The 24,946-nt window shown below is 39.0% G+C and overlaps 2 protein-coding genes across 8 annotated transcripts in view; one reads left to right on the top strand and one right to left on the bottom strand.

Annotated features, from left to right (window-relative positions):
* The first annotated feature begins 5,353 nt into the window (after nucleotides 1–5,353).
* Nucleotides 5,354–23,443, top strand: PYROXD1 (pyridine nucleotide-disulphide oxidoreductase domain 1). Of its 4 annotated transcripts, XM_036297215.1 has the most exons (12): nucleotides 5,356–5,554; nucleotides 8,215–8,295; nucleotides 9,075–9,194; nucleotides 11,381–11,509; nucleotides 13,712–13,785; nucleotides 17,391–17,551; nucleotides 18,249–18,349; nucleotides 18,711–18,846; nucleotides 19,988–20,100; nucleotides 20,934–21,056; nucleotides 21,890–22,027; nucleotides 23,029–23,443. In XM_036297215.1, the coding sequence occupies exons 1-12, from the start codon at nucleotides 5,471–5,473 to the stop codon at nucleotides 23,275–23,277; spliced, it is 1,509 nt and encodes a 502-aa protein (XP_036153108.1). In that variant the 5' UTR covers nucleotides 5,356–5,470; the 3' UTR covers nucleotides 23,278–23,443. The 4 variants fall into 4 exon arrangements, with proteins under 4 accessions (XP_036153110.1, XP_036153109.1, XP_036153108.1 ...); XM_036297217.1 differs by lacking the exon at nucleotides 21,890–22,027 and having other exon boundaries at nucleotides 5,354–5,554; XM_036297216.1 differs by lacking the exon at nucleotides 11,381–11,509 and having other exon boundaries at nucleotides 5,355–5,554.
* The window catches only part of RECQL (RecQ like helicase), a 28,870-nt gene continuing 27,297 nt past the window's right edge, over nucleotides 23,374–24,946 (bottom strand). For all 4 annotated transcript variants that reach the window (XM_036297211.1, XM_036297212.1, XM_036297214.1 and 1 more), the window contains one exon: nucleotides 23,374–24,276. In XM_036297211.1, the coding sequence (XP_036153104.1) occupies nucleotides 24,124–24,276 (153 nt within the window). In that variant the 3' untranslated portion in view covers nucleotides 23,374–24,123. The remainder of the gene's footprint in view (nucleotides 24,277–24,946) is intronic.

Here is a 24,946-nt window from a genome sequence, read left to right as displayed (position 1 = left end):
TCACCCTCTCCCTCTCCCTTCCTCTCTGAAATAAATAAAAATATTTTTTTTAAAAAGAGAGAGAGAGAATAGAGCTTTCAGAAACAAGCTCATTAAGCGGGAGGGGAAAGAAAATGAGTTATCATAGGAAAGAGAGAAAAACGACTTGGAGATATAAAGAGAAAAGTAGGAATATTGTTTAAAAGAATTATCCATGTTTTGCAATATTATTAGGTTTGTAAAATGTTTGGAGACATTTCTAAATTGCCTTCTAAAGTGAGAAAGGCAATTAATTACATTATGATTCCATAAGTCTTGGCAATCTGATAATTGACATTAACATTCCTTTTCAATGAAAGCATGCTAAATATAGACAAGATAGTGTAGAATCCCAGGGCAGATGACTGGGACAAAAGATAGGACCAATTTCTCTACAAACACCAGATGCTGTAAATGTTCGATAACCGATAAAACTAGATTTCTTCAAAGGTGTCAAAAATGAATCATAGCACAGCCAGCTGATGTGTCTCTTTAGACAAATGTTTCATCTTCTTAAGGAAAAAGTTTCTCTCTGGAATGCAATTTCACAGACATAATTACTAACAACATTTTTTGGTGTTCTACAAAATGTTTTTTTTAAACAGCTATTCTTCAAAATGTGATACATACAATATATGACCTGAAACAAACCAGAATTTGGTTAAACTTGTATCTCCCAAGACTAATGCTAAAATGAGACTTTCTTTTCATTTATAGCTTGATTTATTTGGGCAAGCATGCTCAATATGTATTATTGTTGTTACCATAAATAAATTTATTAAAAATCATTTTGACAGTTAAAATTCTAAAGTCTTATGTAAACCTACACATATTTTCAAGACTAAAAAGGAGAAATTTAGTTAAACTTTCATGTAAATCTATCTTGGGTTCATGTGAACTTGAAATAAGTTGATGGATAATGCAGTATTTGCAGTATTATTTGAAACAACATAATTTTAAAAAATTTTTAAACATAAAATTCTTTAAGAGGTGCAACCTATGTCTAATTTCAATATTTATATAAATTAGCAACACCCATCTGAGACCATAATTTAACATTTTTCTCTTTTAGTAGGATACATGCTTTGCATTCTTTATGCTTTCGTTTATTTTATGGGAAATACAAATGATTTTAATAAACAAAAAGTATAAATACAAAGTGTCATTCCTTTCTAGTCCCTCAGTATAATAAGTAGCTGTAGAAAATATTTTTTATTTATGAAAACAATCTGAATTTCTCTAATTTTCAATGTACTGAATATTAAAATGTTGCCTTATACACTAAAATGGTAAATAATTAAGTATCAAGATAATTAAATAATAATTATTCAAGTGCTGTCATAACAATTTTATATGTGGGAAATATAGCAGTTAAAAAATAAATGCCATGGAATATAAGGATAAATGTTTTATTCAAAAATAGCATGAAAGCTATTATAAGGTCCAAATAGTCTTTCTTTATAGAGTAGACAGAAAAGGATATAAAAATTGTGTTATAAAAACACTTTATACTGTCAAAGATATCTTTAAGTAATTTTAATTATGACAAAAAATTTTAAAGGCAAAAGAGAATTCCCAATTTTCTATAATAGAAAAAAATTGGATAATAAAAATACATTATATTTGCCTGTGTGTGCTTTATAAGTTCATAAGAGTGTTTTCTGGTGATATACATTAAAATGGAAATTGAACTATGAAACTCCATTGTATGGCTTTGGAAGAGGTTGGGGACTTTATAAGCCTATCAAATAGAGTTGGCAACTGCAAGAGGAAGGCTGCCTGTTATAATAAAGGGCCTGACTCCATTTTTTATGTTTGCTGATAGCTTGCAAGCCTCACCCTTTCTCCTTCTGCCCCATGTAGGGTCACAATGAGAAAGTTTGGTGTGCCCACCTTTGGCACTGGCAGGAAATTCAAACCACAATATGGCTGGGCCCACGGGTGCCAGAACACTCACCCAGATTGATCCCCTAATCATAATAAAAGCAGAGTTGGTCTCCTTTCCTTGCTCTCACAAACCATTTTTGGATCAACTTGAAAGATTGCCCTGTTCTCTCCAGAAAGTCCAGAAAACCTCATTATGTAAGTAATAAATCTTTTCTTCACCTCATGGTGTGTGTGTGTGTGTGTGTGTGTGTGTGTGTGTGTGTGCGTGCACGTTTATCAAATCTTTACATCCAAACCAAATTTTGGGTGTATCCTCATTCTGTGGGATAACCATAACATCTATCTGCCCAGAACAACCTGATCTAAAAATATTATAGCAAACTATTTAAGAAAGAACAGTAATAGTAATATTTCATAAGGCCAATTTATACCTCAAATTGGTGGGTGTAACCATACAATGAGGGCGCAGACTTTATAAGATTGAGTTTACTATGCTTACTCCAAAGTCTCAAGAAACATTGATTAAGTGTATACCATGTCAGTCACTGTGCTAAGTGCTGGGATTAGAGGCAAGATATTCCAAAGTGTATAAAATACACTCCCTTTCCTCAAAGAGGAAGCTCAATAGGGACACACCCAACTCTAACACAATAAACATTCTTGAATGCAGTAAAGTACTATAAAAATGATTACTTCTGCTTGAGAATGATGGGGAAGGTAGTATTTGAGCTTGCTGTTCATAGATTCACAGATTTCTATTGGTGGGGAAAGATAGCCTGGAATGGAAGAGACAAGCCTGGATGTATTCAGGAAACTGGAATGATGCCAGAAGGAAAAGTGGTGAGGAGGAAAAGTAACCACATTTCCCTTTTAGTAAGATAACTCTTAGGGTAGCACAGGAGTTCATCAGAAGCAGAGGACAGAAGAAGGAGGGCCTATGAGGAGCCTCTTTTAATAGTCTAAGTGGGAGGAGAAGGCTTAAAGTAGGGCAGTCACAATAAAAACTAATATAAGGAAACTGAGGAACACTTCTGAGTTGGCAGGACTGGATACATTGAATTTTGGGATGTGGAGGTATAGTTTAAGAAATGCCTCCAGTTTTTAAAGGGCATGAATTTGATATTTATAGAACAAAAAATGGTATACCGTGGAGTTAAAAGTGATTTTTTAAGTTTATTCAGTTCTAAAAAGCTAATCCTATCTAATAATAGAGAAACATGGTAATTAACCGTAACTTCGCTACCCTTCCCATTGGCTAATCAGTGAGCTATGCAAATAAGCTGCCAATCAAGATGGCGGCTGGCAGCCAGGCAGCTGAAGCGAACTGGAGGCTTGCTTGCTCCAGTGAAGGAGGAAGCCAAGGTTCCCCACTTGCCGCTGCCGGCCTCTGAGCTGCAGTCTAAGAAACAATGTTGCAATTATAGGAGGTAAATAAACCCCAGAAGCCTGCTTTCAGCCATCAGAGCTGGAGCGAGCAGGACTGCAACAGTGTTACAATTATAGAACCCAAACAAACCCAGATAACTGCTTTCAGCAGCCGAGGACTCAGAGCTGGAGCCGAGCCTCAGAGCTAAAGCTGGCTCTCAGCTCCAGTGACAGCCATAGAAGGTAAATAAATCCCAGAATAAAAAAAGAAAGAAAAAAAGGAGAGGTTGGGAGCTTCAGTCACCCGCCAGCCTGAAAACGGCCCTCAGCCCCTCACCCAGACTGGCCAGGCACCCCAGTGGGGACCCCCACCCTGAAGGGTGTGTGACCAGCTGCAAACAGCCATAATCCCCTCATCCAGGCTGGCCAGGCACCCAAGCAGGACCTCCACCCTGATCTGGGACACCCTTCAGGGAAAACCAGCCGGCCCCCACCCGTGCACCAGGCCTCTATCCTATATAGTAAAAGGGTAATATGCAAACTGACCCTAACAGCAGAAGGACTGGGAATGACTGGTCACTATGACACACACTGACCACCAGGGGGCAGACGCTCAATGCAGAACTGCCCTCTGGTGGTCAGGGCGCTCTCACAGTGGAGGAGCTCTGCTCAGCCACAAGCCAGGCTGATGGCTGTCAGCACAGCGGTGGTGGTGGGAGCCTATCCTGCCTCCTCAGCAGCGCGAAGGATGTCCGACTGCAGTTTAGGCCTGCTCCCCGCTGGCAAGTGGACATCCCCTGAGGGCTGCCGGGCTGCCAGAGGGATGTCTGATTGCCAGCTTAGGCCCAATCCCCCGGGGAGCGGGCCTAAGCCAGCAGGTGGTCATCCCCTGAGGGGTCCCAGACTGCGAGAGGGCACAGGCTGGGCTGAGGGACTCCCCCTCCCCCCCGAGTGCACAAATTTTTGTGCACCGGGCCTCTAGTAACAATATAATAGGTACCAAGTACCCCAATGCCTTTAACACAAGGTACTAGAGCAGTGGTTCTCAACCTTCCTAATGCTGCGACCCTTTAATACAGTTCCTCATGTTGTGGTGATCCCCAACCATAAAATTATTTTCGTTGCTACTTCATAACTGTAATTTTGCTACTGTTATGAATCGTAATGTAAATATCTGATATGCAGGATGTATTTTCATTGTTACAAATTGAACATAATTAAAGCATAGTGGTTAATCACAAAAACAATATATAATTATATATGTGTTTTCTGATGGTCTTAGGCAACCCCTGTGAAAGGGTCGTTGGACCCCCCAAAGGGTTCGTGATCCACAGGTTGAGAACCACTGTACTAGACCATGCTCTGAAAGATCAGAAAATAGGTGAGTGCTAAGAGATTATAAAACTGGTTTTTCCAACATTAGCCTATCATATTCCTTGAGGCTATACAAGGGAAAGGAAAGAATTCATTGATAAATTGCGGAAGAGTGCAATAAGAGTTTTTTTGGAGAAAGTTGTGTGCATGCTTGTAGGAAACAATCCTCCACCCCTGCCAGCTCCAACACACTCACAGTCCTGGCCTCGGTCCCTGCCGGTAGGGGAAGCGAGGAAGACTTTGGAGAGAGAGGTATGTGGAGAGCTATACCTGCAGCCGGAGCGTCAGGTCAGAGGCACTGGCACCCCATTCAGCTAACGGCATAGCTAGATGGTCCGACAGCAGAGGATGCTATGTTAGGTTGAAATGCACTTTCAGAGTTTGCTGTGGGGAAAGGATGAGTGCGTTTCCCAAGAACCCTCTATGGACCCTGCGAGAATATCAGAGCAATTCCTTTATTTTAAGAACGCTCTGCCTCGGGAGATCATCGGTCTGTCTTTAGGCACTTCGCCAAGCTTTTTTTGGCCACCCATCTTCTTTAATTTTTTTGTTTTCTATCTTCTCTTTATCACATGCACGTGGGAAAACTGCATTTAGCTATAAAAACCGTCACACCAAGCCCGGCATCGAGTAGACGCCTCCGTGCTTGGAGCACGCAGCGCGCGCCCCAGAGGCGGAGGGACTAAGTGTGAACCGCTCGGCACCCGTAGGTCTGGTTCCCAGGGTCAGACACCGGAAGTGGCGGTCCCGGCCCACGGCTTCTTCGGGAAGGCAAATTCCCGCCGCTCCCCGGCGGCAGTCCGCGAGCCCTCAGAAGTCTGGGAACATGGAGGCCGCGCGCCCTCCCCCGGCGGCGGGGAAGTTCGTCGTGGTGGGCGGTGGCATCGCGGGCGTCTCTTGTGCGGAGCAGGTAGGGCGGGCGGGCGGGCGGACAGGCGGCTCCGCGCCCTCCTGGACCCCGGAGGCGGCGGCGCTCCGGCCTCCTCCCCGCTCCCTCCCCCGGCCGGTCTTTCTACCTGGTCTCTCTCTGGACGCTTCCCCCCCATCCCTACCCCCGCTTTCTCTCCTGCTTGCTCGCAGGTATTAGAGACTGCGCGGTGGCCTTGGTGTCCTCGGTACCTCGCAAGCTTCACCTGAGGCGCCTGGCCGGTGGGGAGGGGGAGTCCGGGGGAATGGGGGGGGGGGGGGGAGAGAGCTAGTTGTTGGGCGTTAGGACCCGGGTCTAGCCATGTCCGAGCAGACCGGAGGCCTTGTGACTAGCAAGGACGTAGTGCGGAGATTCCGCCACCTTTGTCGGCAGACCACTGCGGTCCGCTTCCACACGGCGCAGGCCCCGGGTGCACCGCACCCTTACCTAGGTTCCCTGTACTGTGAACTCCCCAGATGGGAGATACTTCCTCTCCAGGAACGTTCCTAAAACAGCCCGCAAGGTGTATGCGGAATGCAGCTAGGAACGCTTTTCCGCTTATAGTGAATAATGAGACCATATATATATCTACACCTGTATGTATCTTAATATCCCAGAAGAGACTAAATTATCTTGATATAAACAATCTCAGAAGTATGAGAAATGGTACAAGAAGTGCAAGTCTTTTAAACTTTTAATAATATATAGAGAGAGAGAGAGAGAGAGAGAGATTTCAGAGAGGGAGAGAAATATCAGTGATGAGCGAGAATCATTGATTGCTGCCTCCTGCAGGCCCCCTACTGGGGATCAAGCCCGCAACCCAGGCATGTGCCCTGACTGGGAATCGAACCCGGGACCTCTTGGTCCATGGGATGGCTCTCAATCCACTGAGCCATCGCAGCTGGGCTAAACTTTTAATCTTTTAATCATAAGGTGTATTTTCCACTTATTCGCCAAGTCAACACCTATGATCCAGGCACTGTGCTAAGGGCTGCTTAGTCAAATATAAACAGCCTGATACCTTTTTAGGGACTCACAGCCTAGTGAAGAGGCATGTAAATAAATCATTTCCTTGGTGTGTTTGCTGTCTTAGGGGTGCCAGTTGAGTTGGTAGGGAGTAAATGAGGGAAGAGGTATCCTTTCTCCAAGGAGATACACTTTTTAGAATAATGAGTAAAAGTTCACCACCTAAACAAGACAAGACAGATGTTCCAAAGGGAAGCGACAGTAAACCTCAGGTGAAGCCTAGCATCCTCTGGGAGCAGCAAAACTTAAGGCAGGGGGTGCTTGGGGGAGGTGAGCAGAGATGAAGCCAGGGAAGGTTGGCAGAGGCCAGATCATAAAGGATCTTATAAGTCATGCTAAAAATTTACCAGGAACTTACAAATAGGTGATTTCGAGCAATGGAGTAATGTGATCAAATGAAAAAGTTTAAAAGACAATTAGTTATAATGTGTGGGGCGGAGGTAGCTGGTTAATATGAGACTGGAAGGCCAATTGAAAGGTGATTTTAGTAGCATAAAGAAGTTTTGAGGGTCTGGTCTAGCAATGAAAACAAAGCAGAGGGAGCCCTAGCTCGTTTGGCTCAATGGATAGAGCATTGGCCTGCACTCTGAAGGATCCTGGGTTCGATTCCAGTCAAGAGCACATGCCTGAGTTGTGGGCTCAATCCCCAGTAGGCGGCGTGCTGTAGCAGCCAATCAGTGATTCTCTCATTGATGTTTCCATCTCTCTCGCTCTCCTTTCCTCTCTAAAATCAAATATATATATATATATATATATATATATATATATATATATATATATTTTTAAAGCAGAGGAAAAATTACAGAATACACAAAGGAAAGAAAGATAGGGAGAGTGGTGATTTTGTCAAATACTGTAGAAAGTTAAAATAAGCTGGTACTTAAAAAATCTATGGGTTTTAAGGATGTATAGTTGAATTGGATATGCTCAGTTTTAATAGTGTAAAAGGGATAGAAATAGAGATTGGTAGAGTTGAACTGGAGATTGAGTTAGGAAAATGCTTTCAAGAAGTGTAAAGTGAGAGAGAGGTTTGAAGCTAGAGGAAAATGATGAAACAATGGCAAGTTAAGCCACCATATTTTGTTAAGACTAATATTAAAATGGCTTGGTCTTTCAGGATATCTGCTGGTTGGGCATTTGGAAGAGGCAGGATGGGAGTGCCAAAGCGCTTGGAAAGAGGCCTGAGATTCTAAATGTTTATTATTGAGGGTTTGCTGTAATTTCATCCTACTGAAGGCAAATGAAAATATTTTACAATAAGTAGAAGTTGGTTTAACTGTTAATTAGGAAGGTAATTTCTCCTTACCCTTGGCATGATAACTTTAAATTGGCATATAAAATAGGTTAAGTAAATAAGGAATACCTCTTTATGCCACTTTCCTTATTCAGATCTTTGTTAGTATTTAGTGTAAATGTATTACTCATTTTAATCAATACCACAGTATTGAACACTACTCATCACTACCTCATAAATATGAACAAGACTCAGGATAATGGAAACTTTAGATGAGGAACATTGATTAGTTCCCTAGGTTAATAACTTTATTAATATTGCACTATCCCTTTCTCACTCTCCATGCCACAAATAATAATAACTAAAATTATTTATCCTATTTTTCCTACTTTTTCTTAATAAGTTGGCAATTCACTTTCCATCAGAAGAGATTCTCCTGTTAACAGCTTCTCCTGTTATTAAAGCAGTTACCAATTTCAAGCAGGTAAGAATCTTTGTATAACTTTCTTACTATTAATTTTTAAAAATTGCAGTAACTTGTATAGCAGGTAGTATAATTGTACTATTTTAATTGTTTAAAATGACAAATGTTCTTTGGATGTTCATTTCAAAATTGTAGTTCAAAGTTTAGAATTAATTCAGATTGAATACCAAAAGCACCCAGAATGATATTGAATTTCTAGTCTTCTCTTTTTTTCCTCCTATCATTTCCCTCCCATTCTGAATTACTTTTCAGAAAATTTAAAATAAGGTTCTTTTGGGGAAAATTGCTATGAACTCTAAATATGAATGCAAATATATTCGTGTGTATATTTTTATTATAAATATGTGTGTGCGTGTATTTACAAATCAGAAGTGCTTCTGAGCCAAGTTTACACTTGTAGATAATTAATGTTGCAGATGTGTAATAAGCATCTCAGAATACTTTGTAGTTCCACAGATTTATATTACACATGTCATAACATTATAATAGGAGTCTAAGATCATTTGGATCATAGTGTGATAGAAGAGTGGTCTCCAAACATTTTTGATTCGGGAAACTAAGGCAGTGACCTAACAGGCTTGTCCAAGAGTGGTAGGACTAGTATTTTGAGTTTTAGTCTTAAAATGCGAATCTAGCCTTCTTTCCACTGTATTTTGTGTAGTTCACCAACTTTCTTGTTGTATGAACATAAATAATTATAGAAAAAAATGGAACTATTTTTGTTTAGAATTCTTGAAAAAGTTTTTAATATATATTCTTACCTCTTTGATCTAATACAGATTTCTAAAGTATTGGAAGAGTTTGATGTTGAAGAACAACCAAGTACCATGTTAGAAAACCGCTTTCCCAACATTAAAGTTATAGAATGTGGAGTAAAGCAACTGAAGAGTGAAGAACATGTAAGAGAATTTTTCCTTAATGACATTGTGCTGTTAAATCTTGGTGAGGTTTTTGCCTGACTTCCTTTGAACCCACCTATACCACCACCAAAGTCCCTAGCATGCAAATTTTGTGACATTGATTTCCATTACTAGAATAATTTATACTCTTTTGTGAGTTTATTGGGATTGTGTAATTAGTTTAGTTTTGCCTTTAAGTTTTATATTTCAAATTAGCATTAACATTTATATAGTGTCCACTGTTTTCTGGGCACTACATTAAGTGATAGGCACCATAATGTAAGGAATAAGCAATAATATAAGGAATCTGTAAGCTCTCAGTGTCATAGGGAATATAGACATGCATACATATAATTATATGGACATGTGAAAAGCGCAGTCATTGAAATATTATCAAAGCTCTGCTAGTAGATATTTAGGAAGACTTCACAGATTGAGTAATATTTGAGCTGTGTTTTAAAATATGAGTGAATTAATAGTTAGTGAATTAATAGATGCAAAAGTGCATTCCAGGAAGAGATTGCATCTTCAAAGACCAAAAGAAAGGAAAGGGAGCATGTGGAACCATGAGGTGGTCAATGGGATTTGGGTGGGGCTAAGTAAAGGAGATTGGCAGACAGGGCCTGAGAAATAAGTAAATAAGATTGTAAAGAGCTTTTTATGTCAAGCTAAGAAATTGAGTTCATTTTCTAATCAATGGAAAAATAGTAGAGATTTTAAGAGGAGGCAGGGATGATGAAATAGAAGTTCTTTTAAGAAGATATATAATCATCTCAATAAAGATTTTTAAAAAAAGAAGAGGAAGATATATCTGACAGCAGTGTCAAGAATGAGTAAGTGGCTAGTAGCCAGCAACCAAATTAGAAGGGGGTTACAATAGTCCAAAATGATACAAGGCCAAACCAAGGCAGTGTGAGGAATAAGGCAGTCTCAGAAAAGGATGTTATCAGGTGATTAACAATATCCTCAAATGAGCTTTAGGCAAGATATAAAGTAGAGTTTGTATCTGTTTCTCAAAAGCAGCTCTAATTTATGAATTCTCCCTTAGGGATAAAACACATACACCACATTTGACAGGAAAAAGAAATTAAGAAAAAATACTGAGTTTTATGAGAAAAGAATGAAAAATCTGAATCCAAAAATCAGAGTAAGTTTCTAATACTTATAGTGGTAGTACTTACTCATTGTAACATCCACGTGAATTAATTTGCAAATTGAAGTAGGTTTAAAAGTATACTAATGAGTTGTGAGGAAATTTTTATATTAGGACATTTGAATGAATCAGAGCGCTACCCATTACCATTTGAAAACTGTCCCGCATGAGGTATACTAGCATGTCTGCATTCTCTTATCCTTTATATTCTTTAGTGAATTAGAAAAATTCTAATTTTTTCCAAAAATTTAACAGTAGCTAATAAAGAGCTTTTGTGTTTGTTTTCATAGTAACTAAATGAAAATTTATTTTTTAAATTTGTTCAATGCCTATAACTAGTTTGTCTGTCATATAAAATTCTAACCAGATTATATGAAGGAAAACTTGCATGAAATGTCTGTATGGATTACACTTTGGGTTATTGATTTTATATATTTGTTATGCAGCTAAAGAGTTAACATGGGTGACAAATGTCTCAATGGGTAATAAGTGCTATGTTATGATTTGCTAAGTTTTATAATTCAAACACATGGCACAAAAGTTAACCCCTAAACCTTTCTAACAAAGTCCAGCATATCTTATGTATATCTGCTTTCTAAATGCTGCTGCTAATCTGTAGATTTTCTTCAATATTAAGAAACAGAAACTGGATCTCTAATATGTTTTTTAGACTCATTGAGGTTATTAAAATCAATATAAATATATTTAAAGCCAGTACATGCTGGATTTAAGTTTAACACGTTTGTCACTTAGGTGAAAATATAATCCCCAAAGAGCGTATAGTTTGCTAGGAGAAAGGCTAGTTTTCATCAGACTCACAAAATAATTCATGGCCCTAAAATGATTAAGAATCACTGAATTGAAGAATGTATTCTTATGCTTACTTAGCTTTGTATTTACTGGGACAAAATATTGATTGCCACCAAGAAGCAAGCTTAATATGCTTTTTGCTTTTGTGTTTTTGAATGTTTAAAGTGAAATTGTACCCACATATAAATGCTTCTTGCGCCTTCATTGCTCTATGTTTTTACAGTGCATTTTAACAGAAGATGGCAGTCAGCACATATATAAGAAACTCTGTCTGTGTGCTGGAGCTAAACCAAAGTTGATATGTGAAGGAAATCCTTATGTATTAGGAATTCGTGATACAGATAGTGCGCAGGTAACTTTGGGGTTGGGTCCTGGGGAATAACACGAAGATTTTTATCTTAGACATCTTTTGCTACATTTGAATGAAAGTGTTTCACTTACAATGCTAATTCCTAAACTGTAGGAGCAGAAGGGAGTTTTTTGTTTTGTGGCCCATAAACCAGAAAGTAGCTATAAGGTTCTATTATTGTCAATTTTAATTTGTTTTTAGTTGATAATTTATCTTGTTTTTTATTCATGCAGATGTTCTGTGTTCTTTCTCCTATATGATGTCCCAAATTTAATGACTCTGCTGAAGGGTACAGCTTATATGATGCACACACTTATTATTGTGATTGGGAATATATGATTTGTGACCTAAATAATATAATGACCTTTTCCCCAAAAGAATAAAGCATATCCAAAACTTACAGAACTTACTCTTCAGCAAACAAATTAATAGTCAGAAGATCTTTGTGGTACAGAATCATGACAGACCCTAAAACTGGAAAAGTCACTCGGTTTATTGTTCTACTCAAGTGATAACTATCCCAGGAAGGTGACACTCTATTGTGGAACCTTATACAACTTCTTTTGATAACTTACTTCAGGGTTTGTTGGCCTTATTGCCAAGAAGTTCTTCCTGATTTCAAATCACAATACTCTGTCTTCAAGTTCCTTGTTGTTCTGTCCCATGAGGTGATCATTTTACACTTACGTAACAATACTTTGTGTCCTTGAAAATTGATAGTTTACTTTCAGGCTATTCTTAATTAAATAATTAGGAATTTATGGAAAACTAGAACTTGGTTATCTTTTGGTAAACCTTTTGGGATTCATATTACCAAAGATTGCATTCATAACTGTATTCCAGCGAAGCCCTCAACATACAAAAACTCATTGAATCCTCATGATAATTCTGTGTGACAGTCATTACTGCCACTCTACAAATAGGTCATTGAAATAGAAAGACTAAGTAATTTATCGTTACTCAGGTAGTTATTAAACTATCAGAAGTACAGTTTAAACTCATGCCATTCATCTCCATGTCCAGTACTCTATAGATCTTTCTTAAATTATCTACTCCCTCAATGAAGGACAAACTAAAATTAACTTAAGGTGTTTGTTGTTGTAGAAATTTCAAGAAGTCAATTTCAGTGGTTATTTATTGAACATTACAATAAGTTTTGGGTCAATTTAAGAGAAATGGTAACTTGACATAGTAGGCAAAGGAATTGAGCTATTCAGACATCATCCTGAAGCAGTGGTACTATTCTGTACTTCTGAACGTCTCCTAAGAGTGACCCACTGGCTTTTCTCCAAGTACATTGTGGTCTTTTTAGGGAGGGTGGTGGTAGTAATTAGCTGCCTTATAATGGTAATAACATTTTTTTAAATAAATGGTAGACATTATTGTGTGTCTGCTATTCCTAACAGCCTTATCTACATCATCTTACTTAATGCTTACAGAAACCTTGAGATTTAGTCACTTCTTTTCTTTTTTAATTTTTTTATTGATTTCAGAGAGGAAGGGAGAGGGAGAGAGATAGAAACATCAATGATGAGAGAGAATCATTGATTGGCTGCCTCTTGCATTACCCCCACTGGGGATTGAGCCGGCAGCCCAGGCATGTGCCCTTGACTGGATTTGAACCTGGGACCCTTCAGTCCGAAAGCCGACGCTCTATCCACTGAGCAAAACCAGCTAGGGCGAGATTTAGTCACTTCTTAATTCCATTTATAGTTGAATGTGAGGTACAAGAGGATAAACAACTTGTCCATCATTCCCAGTTAGTAAACTGCTAGAACCAGTTCCTTTAGCATTTGTGCTCTTAACCACTTTGCTGCTGTGGCTCTCATCCTGCAAGTTTTAAGTGCTGAGTGACTGCAGACAGTATCAACTGAGGAACTAGAAGAGGAAGAATCCTGTATCTAGGATGTAGATCAATGTTATGTTAGTAAATTGAATTTGTCAAATAGTTGAGAATTTAGTAAACTAAGACAGGGCCTCCTGCTGAAATTCTGAAGTAGTACTCTAATGACATAAAAACAAGGAAAATCAGGAGAGGCATTGCTGTAAAGGCAGTGTAGGGTGAAATGTAGAGGAGAATTTGTATTATCAATTGGAAGGGTGCATCCTGGAAGAGTAGGAAAGTAAGATTTATTATCAGAGAAGCCTCTTGCTTCCACTATTGCCCACTATACAAAACCCTGTGTCATTTTCTTTTTAATATAGGAATTTCAGAAACAGCTTACGAATGCTAAAAGAATAATGATCATAGGGAATGGTGGTATCGCACTTGAATTAGCGTAAGTATATACTTTTAAAAATTGCTCTGTGATTCATGTTATTGTTGGCATACTAGAAAAGATCTTGTTATCCTAAAAATCAAAGATAATATTGTTTTTCATGTATTTTCAAGAACAGAAATCCACTTAATTTTTTTTAGCTTTCATGGGATTCATAATTGCAGAAATGTTGTCAGAAAATATGAGTTTAGGCCAGCCGTGGGCAAACCACAGCCCGCGGGCCGGATCCGGCCCGTTCGGCTGTTCTATCCGGCCCGCGGAGCCGAAAGAGCGGAGGGTTCTCTTGCTCTCCCCTCTGCTCCTTCACCAGCAGCAGTGTTAACATGTATTAGTTCACACAAACACTCCATCCATGCTTTTGTTCTGGCCCTCTGGTCCAGTTTAAGAACCCATTGTGGCCCTCGAGTCAAAAAGTTTGCCCACCCCTGGTTTAGGCAGTACTTTAGGTCTCAAAGGGTCATTAACTGGTAACTAGCTAGATTTGAACCATCCTATATAATCCTATCTAATAAAAGAGAAACATGGTAATTAGCATACGACCGCTACCCTTCCCATTGGCTAATCAGGGAGATATGCAAATTAACTGCCAGCCAAGATGGCAGCCGGCAGCCAGGCAGCTTGAAACTAACATGAGGCTTGCTTGCTTCAGTGGCGGAGGAAACCAACGTTCCCCGCCTGCCTTGCCGGCCTCTGAGCCTGAAACGTAACAAATATAGAAGAGCTGGGATCTCAGAGCTGGAGTTATACATTGTTTCGATTAGAGAACCCAAACAAACCAGATACCTGCTTTCAGCAGCGGAGGCCTAAGAGCTGGAGCCTCAGAGCTAAAGCTGGCCCAGAATAAGAAAAAAAAGAAAAAAAAAGGAGCAGTTGGGAGCTTCCGTCACCCGCCAGCCTGAAAACAGCCCTCAGCCCCTCACCCAGACTGGCCAGGCACCCCAGTGGGGACCCCCACCCTGAAGGGTGTGTGACCAGCTACAAACAGCCATCATCCCCTCACCCAGGCTGGCCAGGCACCCCAGTGGGGACCCCCACCCTGATCCAGGACACCCTTCAGGGCAAACCAGCCAGCCCCACCCATGCACCAGGCCTCTATCCCATATAGTAAAAGGGTAATATGCCTCCCAGCACCGGGATCAGCGTGACAGGGGGCAGCGCCCAAACCCCCTGATCGCCCTGCGGCTCTGTGTGTGACGGGGCAGGGCCACAACCTCCCTATGGGCCCTGCTCTGTTCATGACAGGAAAAGGCGCCCCAACTCCCTGATCAGCCCTGCTCTGTGCCTGATAGCGGGGAGCTTCCCAACCCCCTGTTCACCCTACGGCTCTGTGTGTGACAGGATGCGGCGCCCCAACCCCCTGATTGGCCCTGCTCTGTGTGTGACAGGGTGCGGCGCCCCAACCCCCCCCCCCCCACGGGCCCTGCTCTGTGTGTGATGGGGTAGAGCCATAACCTCCCCATCAGCCCTACCCTGAGCGTGACAGTGGCGCCGCCCCAACCCCCTGATCGGCCCTGCTCTGTGGGTGATAGAGGGCAGCGCCCCAACCCCCTGATCCGCCCTGCTCTGTGACAAGGGGCGATGCCCCAACTCCCCTATCGGCCCTACTCTGTGAGTGATGGGGGAGCTCCTCAACCCCCTGATGGGCCCTGCTCTGTGTGTGACAGGGGGGAGCTCCCCAACCCCCTGATGGGCCCTGTTCTGTGCGTGACGGGGCAGCGCCTCAACTCCGATCGGCCCTGCTCTGTGCGTGACGGGGTGGCGCCGCAACCTCCCTATCGACCCTGCCTTGAGTGTGACAGGGGGCCGTACCCCAACCCCCCAATCGGCCCTACCCTGAGCGTGACTGAGGGTGGCATTGCAACCTCCCGATCTGCCCTGCTCTGTGCATGACAGGAGCGGCACCCCAACTCCCCAATCGGCCCTGCTCTGAGCCCGACCAGGGGCTGCACCTAGGGATTGGGCCTGCCCTCTGCCACCCAGGAGCAGGCCTAAGCCAGCAGGGCGTTATCTCCCGAGGGGTCCCAGACTGTGAGAGGGCACAGGCTGGGCTGAGGGACTCTCCCTTTCCCCCCGAGTGCACAAATTTTTGTGCACCGGGCCTCTAGTCCTATATAATAAAAGCCTAATATGCTAAGTGCCCGACCCTTCGTTCCACCAGTAGCTATGATGTGCACTGACCACCAGGAGGCAGACGCTCCAACGGGTAGGTTAGCTTGCTGCTGGGGTCTGATCGGGACTGGGCAACATGGGCCGGACACATCCTGGAGCCCTCCCGCAATCCTTCCCTGGCCCCGATCATGCACCGGTGGGGTCTCTCCGCTTGGCCTGTGCCCTCTTGCAATCCAGAACCCCTCAGGGGATGTCGGAGAGCTGGTTTCAGCCCAATCCCTTGCAGGGCAGGCCGAGGGACCCCATCAGTGCACAATCCATACACGGAGACTCTAATGTTTTATAAGCATGTACTACATTAAAAAAGAATCTGAATGTGTACACCTTTAGAAATTTCTAGTCATAATCCCCACCACTTTTTATTGCTTATACCCATCCTGTTATGTGAACACATTAATAAATATGAAATATTATTTTAAAGTATTTCAAGTTCAGAAATCATCAAAGACTCCTCTTGTTGTCTACAGAGCATTAATTCACTTTCTTTGTGATTTTATCTCCCCGCAGATAGCTGACATGAAATAGTATGGGTATTTTTCAGACTAGAAAATTGGGTCCCATTACAGATAGGACAAATTTATATTAAAATAAGGAATCTACTCAAGTCCTGTCTTTGCTCAGTTTCATCCATTCCAACTCTCAGACTAGGTTTTTGCCCCTCTTTTTTAGAGGATGATGAATCCCATTGAAAGCCTATAAGAATTCTTCAATTGCCTGAATACCAGGAATAGCAGTTATTATTATAATTATGAATTTTGTGGCACTGTGCAGAGAAATGCAGAGGAAAAACTAGAGCATCAAAACTAGACTGGGCCTTAAGGGAGGAGGCACAGATGTAAGGGGGGCTTCAAATTTTTAGTACACGTGACAAATTTTCTCCATCACGTATCGCCAAAACTATAACTTAATACTATTACTATTTACAGTGAAATGCTTTCTTACCTTAAAGATGTTCAAATTCACACATTTGATCTTATTCCTTCTGTAATATTCTTTGAATACATAAAATGTCTGTTACCAAAGAAGTCAACTATTCTCAGTATGGTAGCTGTGTACCATCCATCCATTATCGATTACATTATTACCAGATAAAGCATTTCTCACTCCTGGGACCCTGCGGACATTAAATAATAACTATGTTGTAGAAACTGAACACTTTGAAATGATATTTATTGTAATGAAACTTTACCTGATGTCCAGTATATATATTAGTCCCTTACATGTTCTTGGTAAACTGATTACATTCCTTTTGTTATTTGTTCTACTTTAACTCTTATCCTGAAAGAGTGTTACATTCCTCCTTATAATCATTTTTTCTGAGTTTGCTCAAAATATTTTCTTTACTTGTGCCTTAGGAGAGAATTATTATTTGTAAGTACAAAGATTTCTACTCATACTTTTGAAATTGCTCTAAGTAACTTTAATATTCCTTTTAGGTATGAAGTCGAAGGTTGTGAAGTAATTTGGGCCATTAAAGATAAGGCTATTGGGAATACTTTCTTCGATGCAGGAGCAGCTGAATTCTTGACCTCAAAGCTCATTGCTGAAAAACCAGAGGCTAAAATTGCACATAAAAGAACCAGATATACAACTAAAGGTAAATATAGAATCTGACTCATTAATTCACAGATAAATTTCTATTTTTTTAACCATATAGAAAAAGACTATAAGAAAATTTAGCAAAATATATTTGGGTGCTAAGAATATAGTATCTTTATATGACTTTTTAGATTTTCTAGAATTTATATATTTTATGAAAAATATGTATAATTAAAACGAAATTTAAAGTGAATTAAATAAGCCAGTCTATCTGCATCTTTGTAAACAGATGCTACAACTAGACAAGACCTAAGGTAATTTTATAAAAATGCAATGAGTTTGAAAGCAAATACAAGCTTCATGATTTTTTAGTTTACAGAGGATTAAAAAAACACATAATGGTTTGTAAAATTCAAGAATTTTATAAGTTTAGGGCATCCCAAAAACTGGCAACATTTTCAAAATCTGTTGGCTAACATTCTTACCCTTCATATTAACCAGTGAATATAACATCCCAAAAACACTATGTTTATACTCAATACTCAATTGAAAGATTGTCCATTTTATATCTCTACATCACAAAATATTAAAATAAATAAAATTATTACTACAGGTGACTTTGTTTCATCATTTGGTATGTACTTATGCATGAGAATCATTATATTGCCTAAAAGCTGCAGAACAAGCATATTTATCTGCCTGGCAGATATTTATTTTTATATCATTTGAATTTTGAATTGAGTTTATCTCTTTAGGAAAGAAAAAGGAAGCAGGAACCAACATTAATGCTGGTAATGTAGGCAGTGCCTTAGGACCTGATTGGCATGAAGGCTTAAATCTTAAAGGAACAAGAGAGGTATGTTTTCATATACTAATTAAACATGTCTAAATGCAGTTTTAAATTCTTAAACCCTTTTTTTTTGAAGACTGGTTACAAATATGTAATCAAAGAATTGCTAGGTCCCTTTACTTAAAATCCATAGTGCTAAGAAAGGAGTTGGCCTACATGCCCACCAAAGGTAGGTGAATATTAAATTCATCTAACACTCACTCTCTGCCTTCTTTCTAACTCCCCAGAAGTGGAGATTGCCATACACAGACCACAGTGAAAACACCTGTCCTATTTTAAATTAATGTTTTCTCAAAAGTTATTTCAGATGCATTTCAATATTTTAAAGGTTAATAGATGGATTCTAAATAAAATATTTCTCTTTTAGTTTTCTCATAAGATTCACATTGAAACTATGTGTGAAGTAAAGAATATCTATCTTCAGAAGGAATTTAGAATCTCTAAGAAAAAGTCCTTGACATTTCCAAGAGACCATCAAAATGAGTTAGTTACAACTGATAAAGGTAAGTGATAAAATAAAAAGATACTTAACTGCTTATTTAAAAGGAAGGCAGCTTAATTTTTATTGTTATACTAGAGGCCCCGGTGTGTGTGTGGGGGGGGGGGGGAGGGGGGGCCCTCAGCCTGGTCTGCACCCTCCTGCAATCCAGGACCCCTTGGGGGATGTAGCAGTACGCCAAGTGGCAGGCAGCCAGGGTGGAGCCCTGGCCCACTGCGCCTGCCAACGCAGCTTGGTAGGGATGCCACAGAGTTGGGAGCCTGGGAGAAGCTCCCACCGCTGCAGCTGCGCACGCCAGCTGTGAGCCCAGCTTCTGGCTGAGTGGTGCTCCCCTTGTGGGAGCGCACTGACCACCACGGGGCAGATCCAGCGTTGAGCGTCTGTCCCCTGGTGGTCAGTGCACGTCATAGCAACTGGTCATTCCGGTCTTTCGGTCCTAAGTGTCACTTAGGCTTTTATATATATAGATTAAAAACCAACTTCAGACTGCCATATAAAATTTAAACATGAAAAGTAAAAATAAATGATAATTTAATAAGTCATTTTATTTTTATAACTAACTTAAAGTTTTCTAATAAATTGTATAGGGCTTTACTCACAGTGTTTTGACTGTCATAACCCTGTGAGTCAATCAGAATATCTTGCAGATCAAAACAAAACTAAAACTAAAAACCTGATGTTCTCAGAGGTGAAGTGACTTCCCCAAAATCAAAGTGTATGATATTCCAGTTCTAAATTCTTTGAATTCTTCCATAGGAAAAGAGAAAGTTTGAGTATGAATAGTAAGGGAAAACATTGAAAAGTGAGTAACCTAGTTAGACTAAACTCTCAGAGGAACATCCTCTATTAATAAAGATTTTTAAAGAAATAATTTGTAAGATGATTACCAATTTAAATTTACTTGGTTAGATCTGTGTCTAAATTTAGAATGCCATAGTTTTGTAATCATACCCAAAACAAGGAGATGGTGTTAATTGTATTAAAAATTGTGTAAACAAATGTGCCTTATGCAAAATATTAAGGGATGTTGTTTTAAAGTCATCTCCGGCCTTCCTTTTTATTTTTCCTTGTTCTAGTTATTATATTCACATAATGTTGTGAACAATTGGTGATTACATTTGAGAATACATTTTTTTTTTTTAAAGAGATATGGCCTGTGTATGTGGAGCTGACCAACGAAAAGATATATGGCTGTGATTTCATTGTCAGTGCTACAGGAGTTACACCAAATATAGAACCTTTTCTCTGTGGCAACAATGTAAGGTGAAATTTTTGGTCCCACTACACATATTTTTAAAGTATTAATTATTTATTAAGCTCTAATTCTCAAGCCTGAATAATTATTCACTGTGTTAGTATAAAACTGTAACTTAATATGACTAAAAAGAATTTAATTTATATTCATATCTTGATTTGCAATACTTTTTTAAAAATAAAGTTTTATTGATTTCAGAGGAGGGAGAGATAGAAGCATCAATGATGAGAATCATTGATTGTCTGCCTCCTGCACGCCCCCTACTGGGGATTGAACCTGCAACCTGGTCATGTGCCCTGACTGGGAATCAAACCGTGACCTCCTGGTTCTTAGATCAATGTTCAACCACTGAGTCACACCGGCCGGATGATTTGCAATATTTTTTCACTGCTTAAAGTTCTTAAGCAGTTAACATTGCAGCATAGGTGTCATTATTGATGTGACATAATGCATAACTTATTTATATAAATATTGGTAAGAGACTGATACCACATGAATTCTTAAAAGTGCTATTTTGAAAAAACTCTTAATAATTTTTTTCTTTTTAGCATTTGAAGCCTAGAAAAACTGAGGAATATTCTTGTAATTATGAGTGGGTTAGTTGTATGGTTACTGGGCTTTTTTGATATTGAAATTCTCAGAATTTTATGAGTTTGCATCTTATGAGGAATTTGATTCCCTGGAAATTCAGCTTAGTTGCCTAAACTTTCAGCTATTTTTCACTTTCTCTTTAAAGATCAGCAAATCATGATGTAAAAAATTTACTTGTTCTTTTACTTTAGAATGAAGTCGTTTCATTTTTCTTACCATTTATGCTTATGAGGAACATTGTTTAGTTTGATCTAGGAGAAGACGGTGGCCTGAGAGTGGATGATCATATGCACACATCCCTTCCTGATATCTATGCTGCAGGTGACATCTGTACTGCTTCCTGGCAACCCAGCCCATTCTGGCAGCAGGTATGCCACATACATGATCACGTTTTTTCAGAGACTCCATCTGAAAACAAGGAGTTGCTACCAGCAAATCCAACTTTATGGTTTTCCAAATCTCCTACTTTAAGTAGGAAGCTATATGTTTATATTTCAAGTGAAGAAACTGAGACTCAGAAAAATTAAATAGGTACAGTTGATACGCAGATCTACTGACTTCCAAGGCCAGTGTTCTGTTATACTAGAAAAATCCCAAAAATTTGTAGAAATACAGTTAAAACAGAATACAGAAGAAGTTAATACTGCTGTAGAGAATTTTAAATGACTTCCCAGAATCACTTGCTGAGATCTGAAATGATGTCTTGGGGTTAGGCACCGAGTGATAAATCTGTCTGCCCACTGAGGTAAATTGCAGGGTAGGTCTTAACGATCTAGCACCAACATGAGGGTTAGGAGAAGAAACAAATTTTTCAGTGATAATTTGGCATCTCTATTAATGCTGATGAGAAATTTATTCTGAAGTGGAGACTGGTTAAAATGTTATCTGGTGTAACCCGAAATATATTTTTAAATAGAAAATTTATTGAAATGTAAAAGTTGGTGTCATATTTAATTTTTGAAGCAGTATTTAGGTAGAATTATTAGATACCAAAATCAAATGCCAATCAGTGTGGATTGGTGATTGCTTCTATGGCAAAGATGACCCAACCAAACATCTAACCAATTTAACCGATCTAGACCTAACCAGTCTCAAGGACTGTCAAACATTGAACTCCATGAAGGAATGTTACAAGGTTAAGTGCTAACATTTTTAAGTAATGATAATGAAAAGTTACACTGCATTACATTTTTTATTTCAGATGAGGCTGTGGACCCAGGCTAGACAGATGGGATGGTACGCAGCGAAGTGCATGGCTGCAGCTAGTTTAGGAGAGTCCATCGACATGGATTTCAGCTTCGAACTTTTTGCTCATGTAACAAAGTTTTTTAACTATAAGGTAAGATAGATAAGCAAATTAGTGCCTTTTTCTGCTTGTTAGTAACTGATTATAATCATCAGATTTTCTTGCTTGAATACAAATTCATATGGTTTTAATCATTTCACCAAGAAAAAAATATTTTATTTTATGCAAATCAATACTTGGTATTATTGCTGATCTTAATTCCTAATTATCTGATAATCATTACCTCCCTTTCCCACTGTAGTTTTACACTTTACAGGGACTGTTCCCTATTGGTGCATTTCTAATTTTTATTTGAGATTCATTATTTCTTTGTGCAGGAAACTAATAGCTGTCATACTCAAGAGTGAACCAAGTTATTTTCCATACATATCTTAGTCCTCTTTACATTAGTCTGAGGCTAGTTTTTGTTCCTAATTTACTGATAAGGAGAAACATACACAAATACACACATATACAAGGTTCAGGGAGATTAAATAATTTGCCATGAAAGATCTAACTCAGTTCCTTATTAAATCTTTAAATCATGACTCCAGGCTAATGTGGTCCATATTCTACATATTTGTATATTCCATAGATAGATAGATATTTTAATCCTCACCCGAGGATATGTTTTTTAAATTAATTTTAGAGGAGGGGGGGAGAGAGAGAGAAAGAACATCAATAGATTGCCTCCTGTACATGCCAACTGGGGATCTAATCCACAACCTAGGTATGTGCCCTGTCTGGGAAACAAACCCGCAACCTTCTGGTGTACAGGACACTGCTCCAGCCAACTGAGCCACTCATCCAGGGCTTCACTAGATATTTTTAATGTTCATGTAGATTGTATGGCATTATCACCTGTAGAATAAATGCATACTGTTCAAGTGTTTGGGGTTTTTTGGAACCTGCTCCAATGACGCTTTTAGCTGTAAAATTTTGTGAACAGATTTTTCTGCTGGCCATTCTGGCATAACACAAAATAAGCGCCTATTATGTTTCCTTTTAGGAACTCACTAGAATAACTTTTTTTATCCCTACATGTATATTTATAGGTTGTATTGCTGGGAAAATACAATGCACAGAGCTTGGGTTCAGATCATGAATTAATGCTGAGATGTACCAAAGGACAAGAATACATCAAAGTCGTCATGCAGAATGGACGAATGATGGGAGCTGTCTTAATTGGTGAAACCAATTTAGAAGAAACATTTGAAAACTTGATATTAAACCAGATGAATCTTTCATCATATGGAGAAGATCTACTAGATCCAAACATTGATATAGAAGATTATTTTGACTAAAAAGAGCACTTCAAGAACCACATAGTTTCAAATAAGACAGAATGTCAAGTCAATGATGTGAAGGACTGCACTGATTTAACGGTGACCACACTGAAGTTAAAAACACACAGGTGATAATGATTTTAGTGGAAAAGTATTTAAAAATAAAATTCTAAAGATGAAGTCAGTTTGGATAACTTACAGATATATTTTTTTCTAACACAAAACTGACCTCTCACAACCACTTATGTAAGAATTTTCAAGTTACTCATTTATGTGCTTTAAACTTAGACGCGTTCACTTGGGATTTAATTTTGGAGCTAGGTTGGTCTAAAAAGAGCCATTCTTTATGAAATGTCAATATAGGGCTATGGTTTCAATCTTAGTTTTATTTTACTTAGAGACATCGCCATCTTACTTACTAATATCAGTATTGATACCTTATTACTCTTTTTGTGTGGATTCTACATGTTATAACCTGAGGGTACTCACTCTGATGAGCCTATGTCAAATTCTCAGTACAACAACACTGCTGTCAAAAGATAGTTCTGTCAAAAAAAAATTACAAGGTGTAAAGAGCTTAAGATAGTTATGTGAACTTACTCCCTTAACTATTTTACTTTTAAAGGGTTTTACATTAAAAATTTATTTTTCCCCTCATTTCACACTGTAAATATATGCAGTTCATGCTCTTAAATTGTCAAAAGTTCTCAAATTCTCAAGTCTTCAATACTTTAGAGAGAAGTTCTTAAAATATAGCTTCACACATATAAAATATTAATGAAAGTGTCTTAAAATTTAAGCTATAAAAATAATGGTGCATGCATGCATAAAACTGTTTTCTTGGAAAATTTAGAAACATTCATCTCATGCATCATCAATTTTTCTTTTCTTAGCCCCTGTATTCTTAGTATCAGATTGCTGAAGTATGTTTGCAGGTTTCTTCTGGAAGTTGCCCGAATTTTTTCCTTCCTTCTTTTTATCAGATCTTTCAGAATGACAAGTTTGAGATGATTCAATCTACAAAACAATAACAAACACCAGGTAAAAATTCAGTTAATTTTGTTTTCTCATGAGATTCATAATCTCAATAGTCCTTCTCTATCAGTTAGCTCTTGAAGTGTCCAGTGGTCTGGTTTTCTATCTTCAAATTTCTACTCACATATGAGTCCCATCTTGAATAGAAGGGTCTATACCAGTGATGGTGAACCTTTTGAGCTCGGCGTGTCAGCATTTTGAAAAACCCTAACTTAACTCTGGTGCCGTGTCACATATAGAAATGTTTTGATATTTGCAACCATAGTAAAACAAAGACATATTTTTGATATTTATTTTATATATTTAAATGCCATTTAACAAAGAAAAATCAACCCAAAAAATGAGTTCTCATGTCACCTCTGACACGCATGTCATAGGTTCGCCATCACTGGTCTATACCATCAGAGAAACCATAAAGAATACCCAAAGTGTCCTTAGACACATTGTATATGGCATGCTTTTGCAGGCTTGATAGTACTTAGTTTATAACTTCTTTTCAACCTCTGCCACAGAGGCAGACTTCTCAACCAACATTGATCACCATGAGAGCAAGGTGTATCACAAAATTAGACATTAAAATGGAGTCTTCACATTCCAGAGGTTAGAAATTCCTCTATATTAAAAAGCTAGTCTAAATTCTCCCACTTTATGT

This window comes from Myotis myotis, unplaced genomic scaffold, assembly GCF_014108235.1.
Source record: "Myotis myotis isolate mMyoMyo1 unplaced genomic scaffold, mMyoMyo1.p scaffold_m19_p_3, whole genome shotgun sequence".
Lineage (NCBI taxonomy): Eukaryota > Metazoa > Chordata > Mammalia > Chiroptera > Vespertilionidae > Myotis > Myotis myotis.
This window is presented reverse-complemented; position numbering and strand designations above follow the sequence as displayed.

Excerpts from the sequence above, each read along its gene's own strand:
- PYROXD1 (XM_036297215.1), top strand. The coding sequence starts at position 5,471 with ATGGAGGCCGCGCGCCCTCCCCCGGCGGCGGGGAAGTTCGTCGTGGTG. Across the intron at positions 5,555-8,214 it reads GCGTCTCTTGTGCGGAGCAG|TTGGCAATTCACTTTCCATC; the intron begins GTAGGGCGGGCG and ends TTTCTTAATAAG. Across the intron at positions 18,847-19,987 it reads GTTAGTTACAACTGATAAAG|AGATATGGCCTGTGTATGTG; the intron begins GTAAGTGATAAA and ends TTTTTTTTAAAG.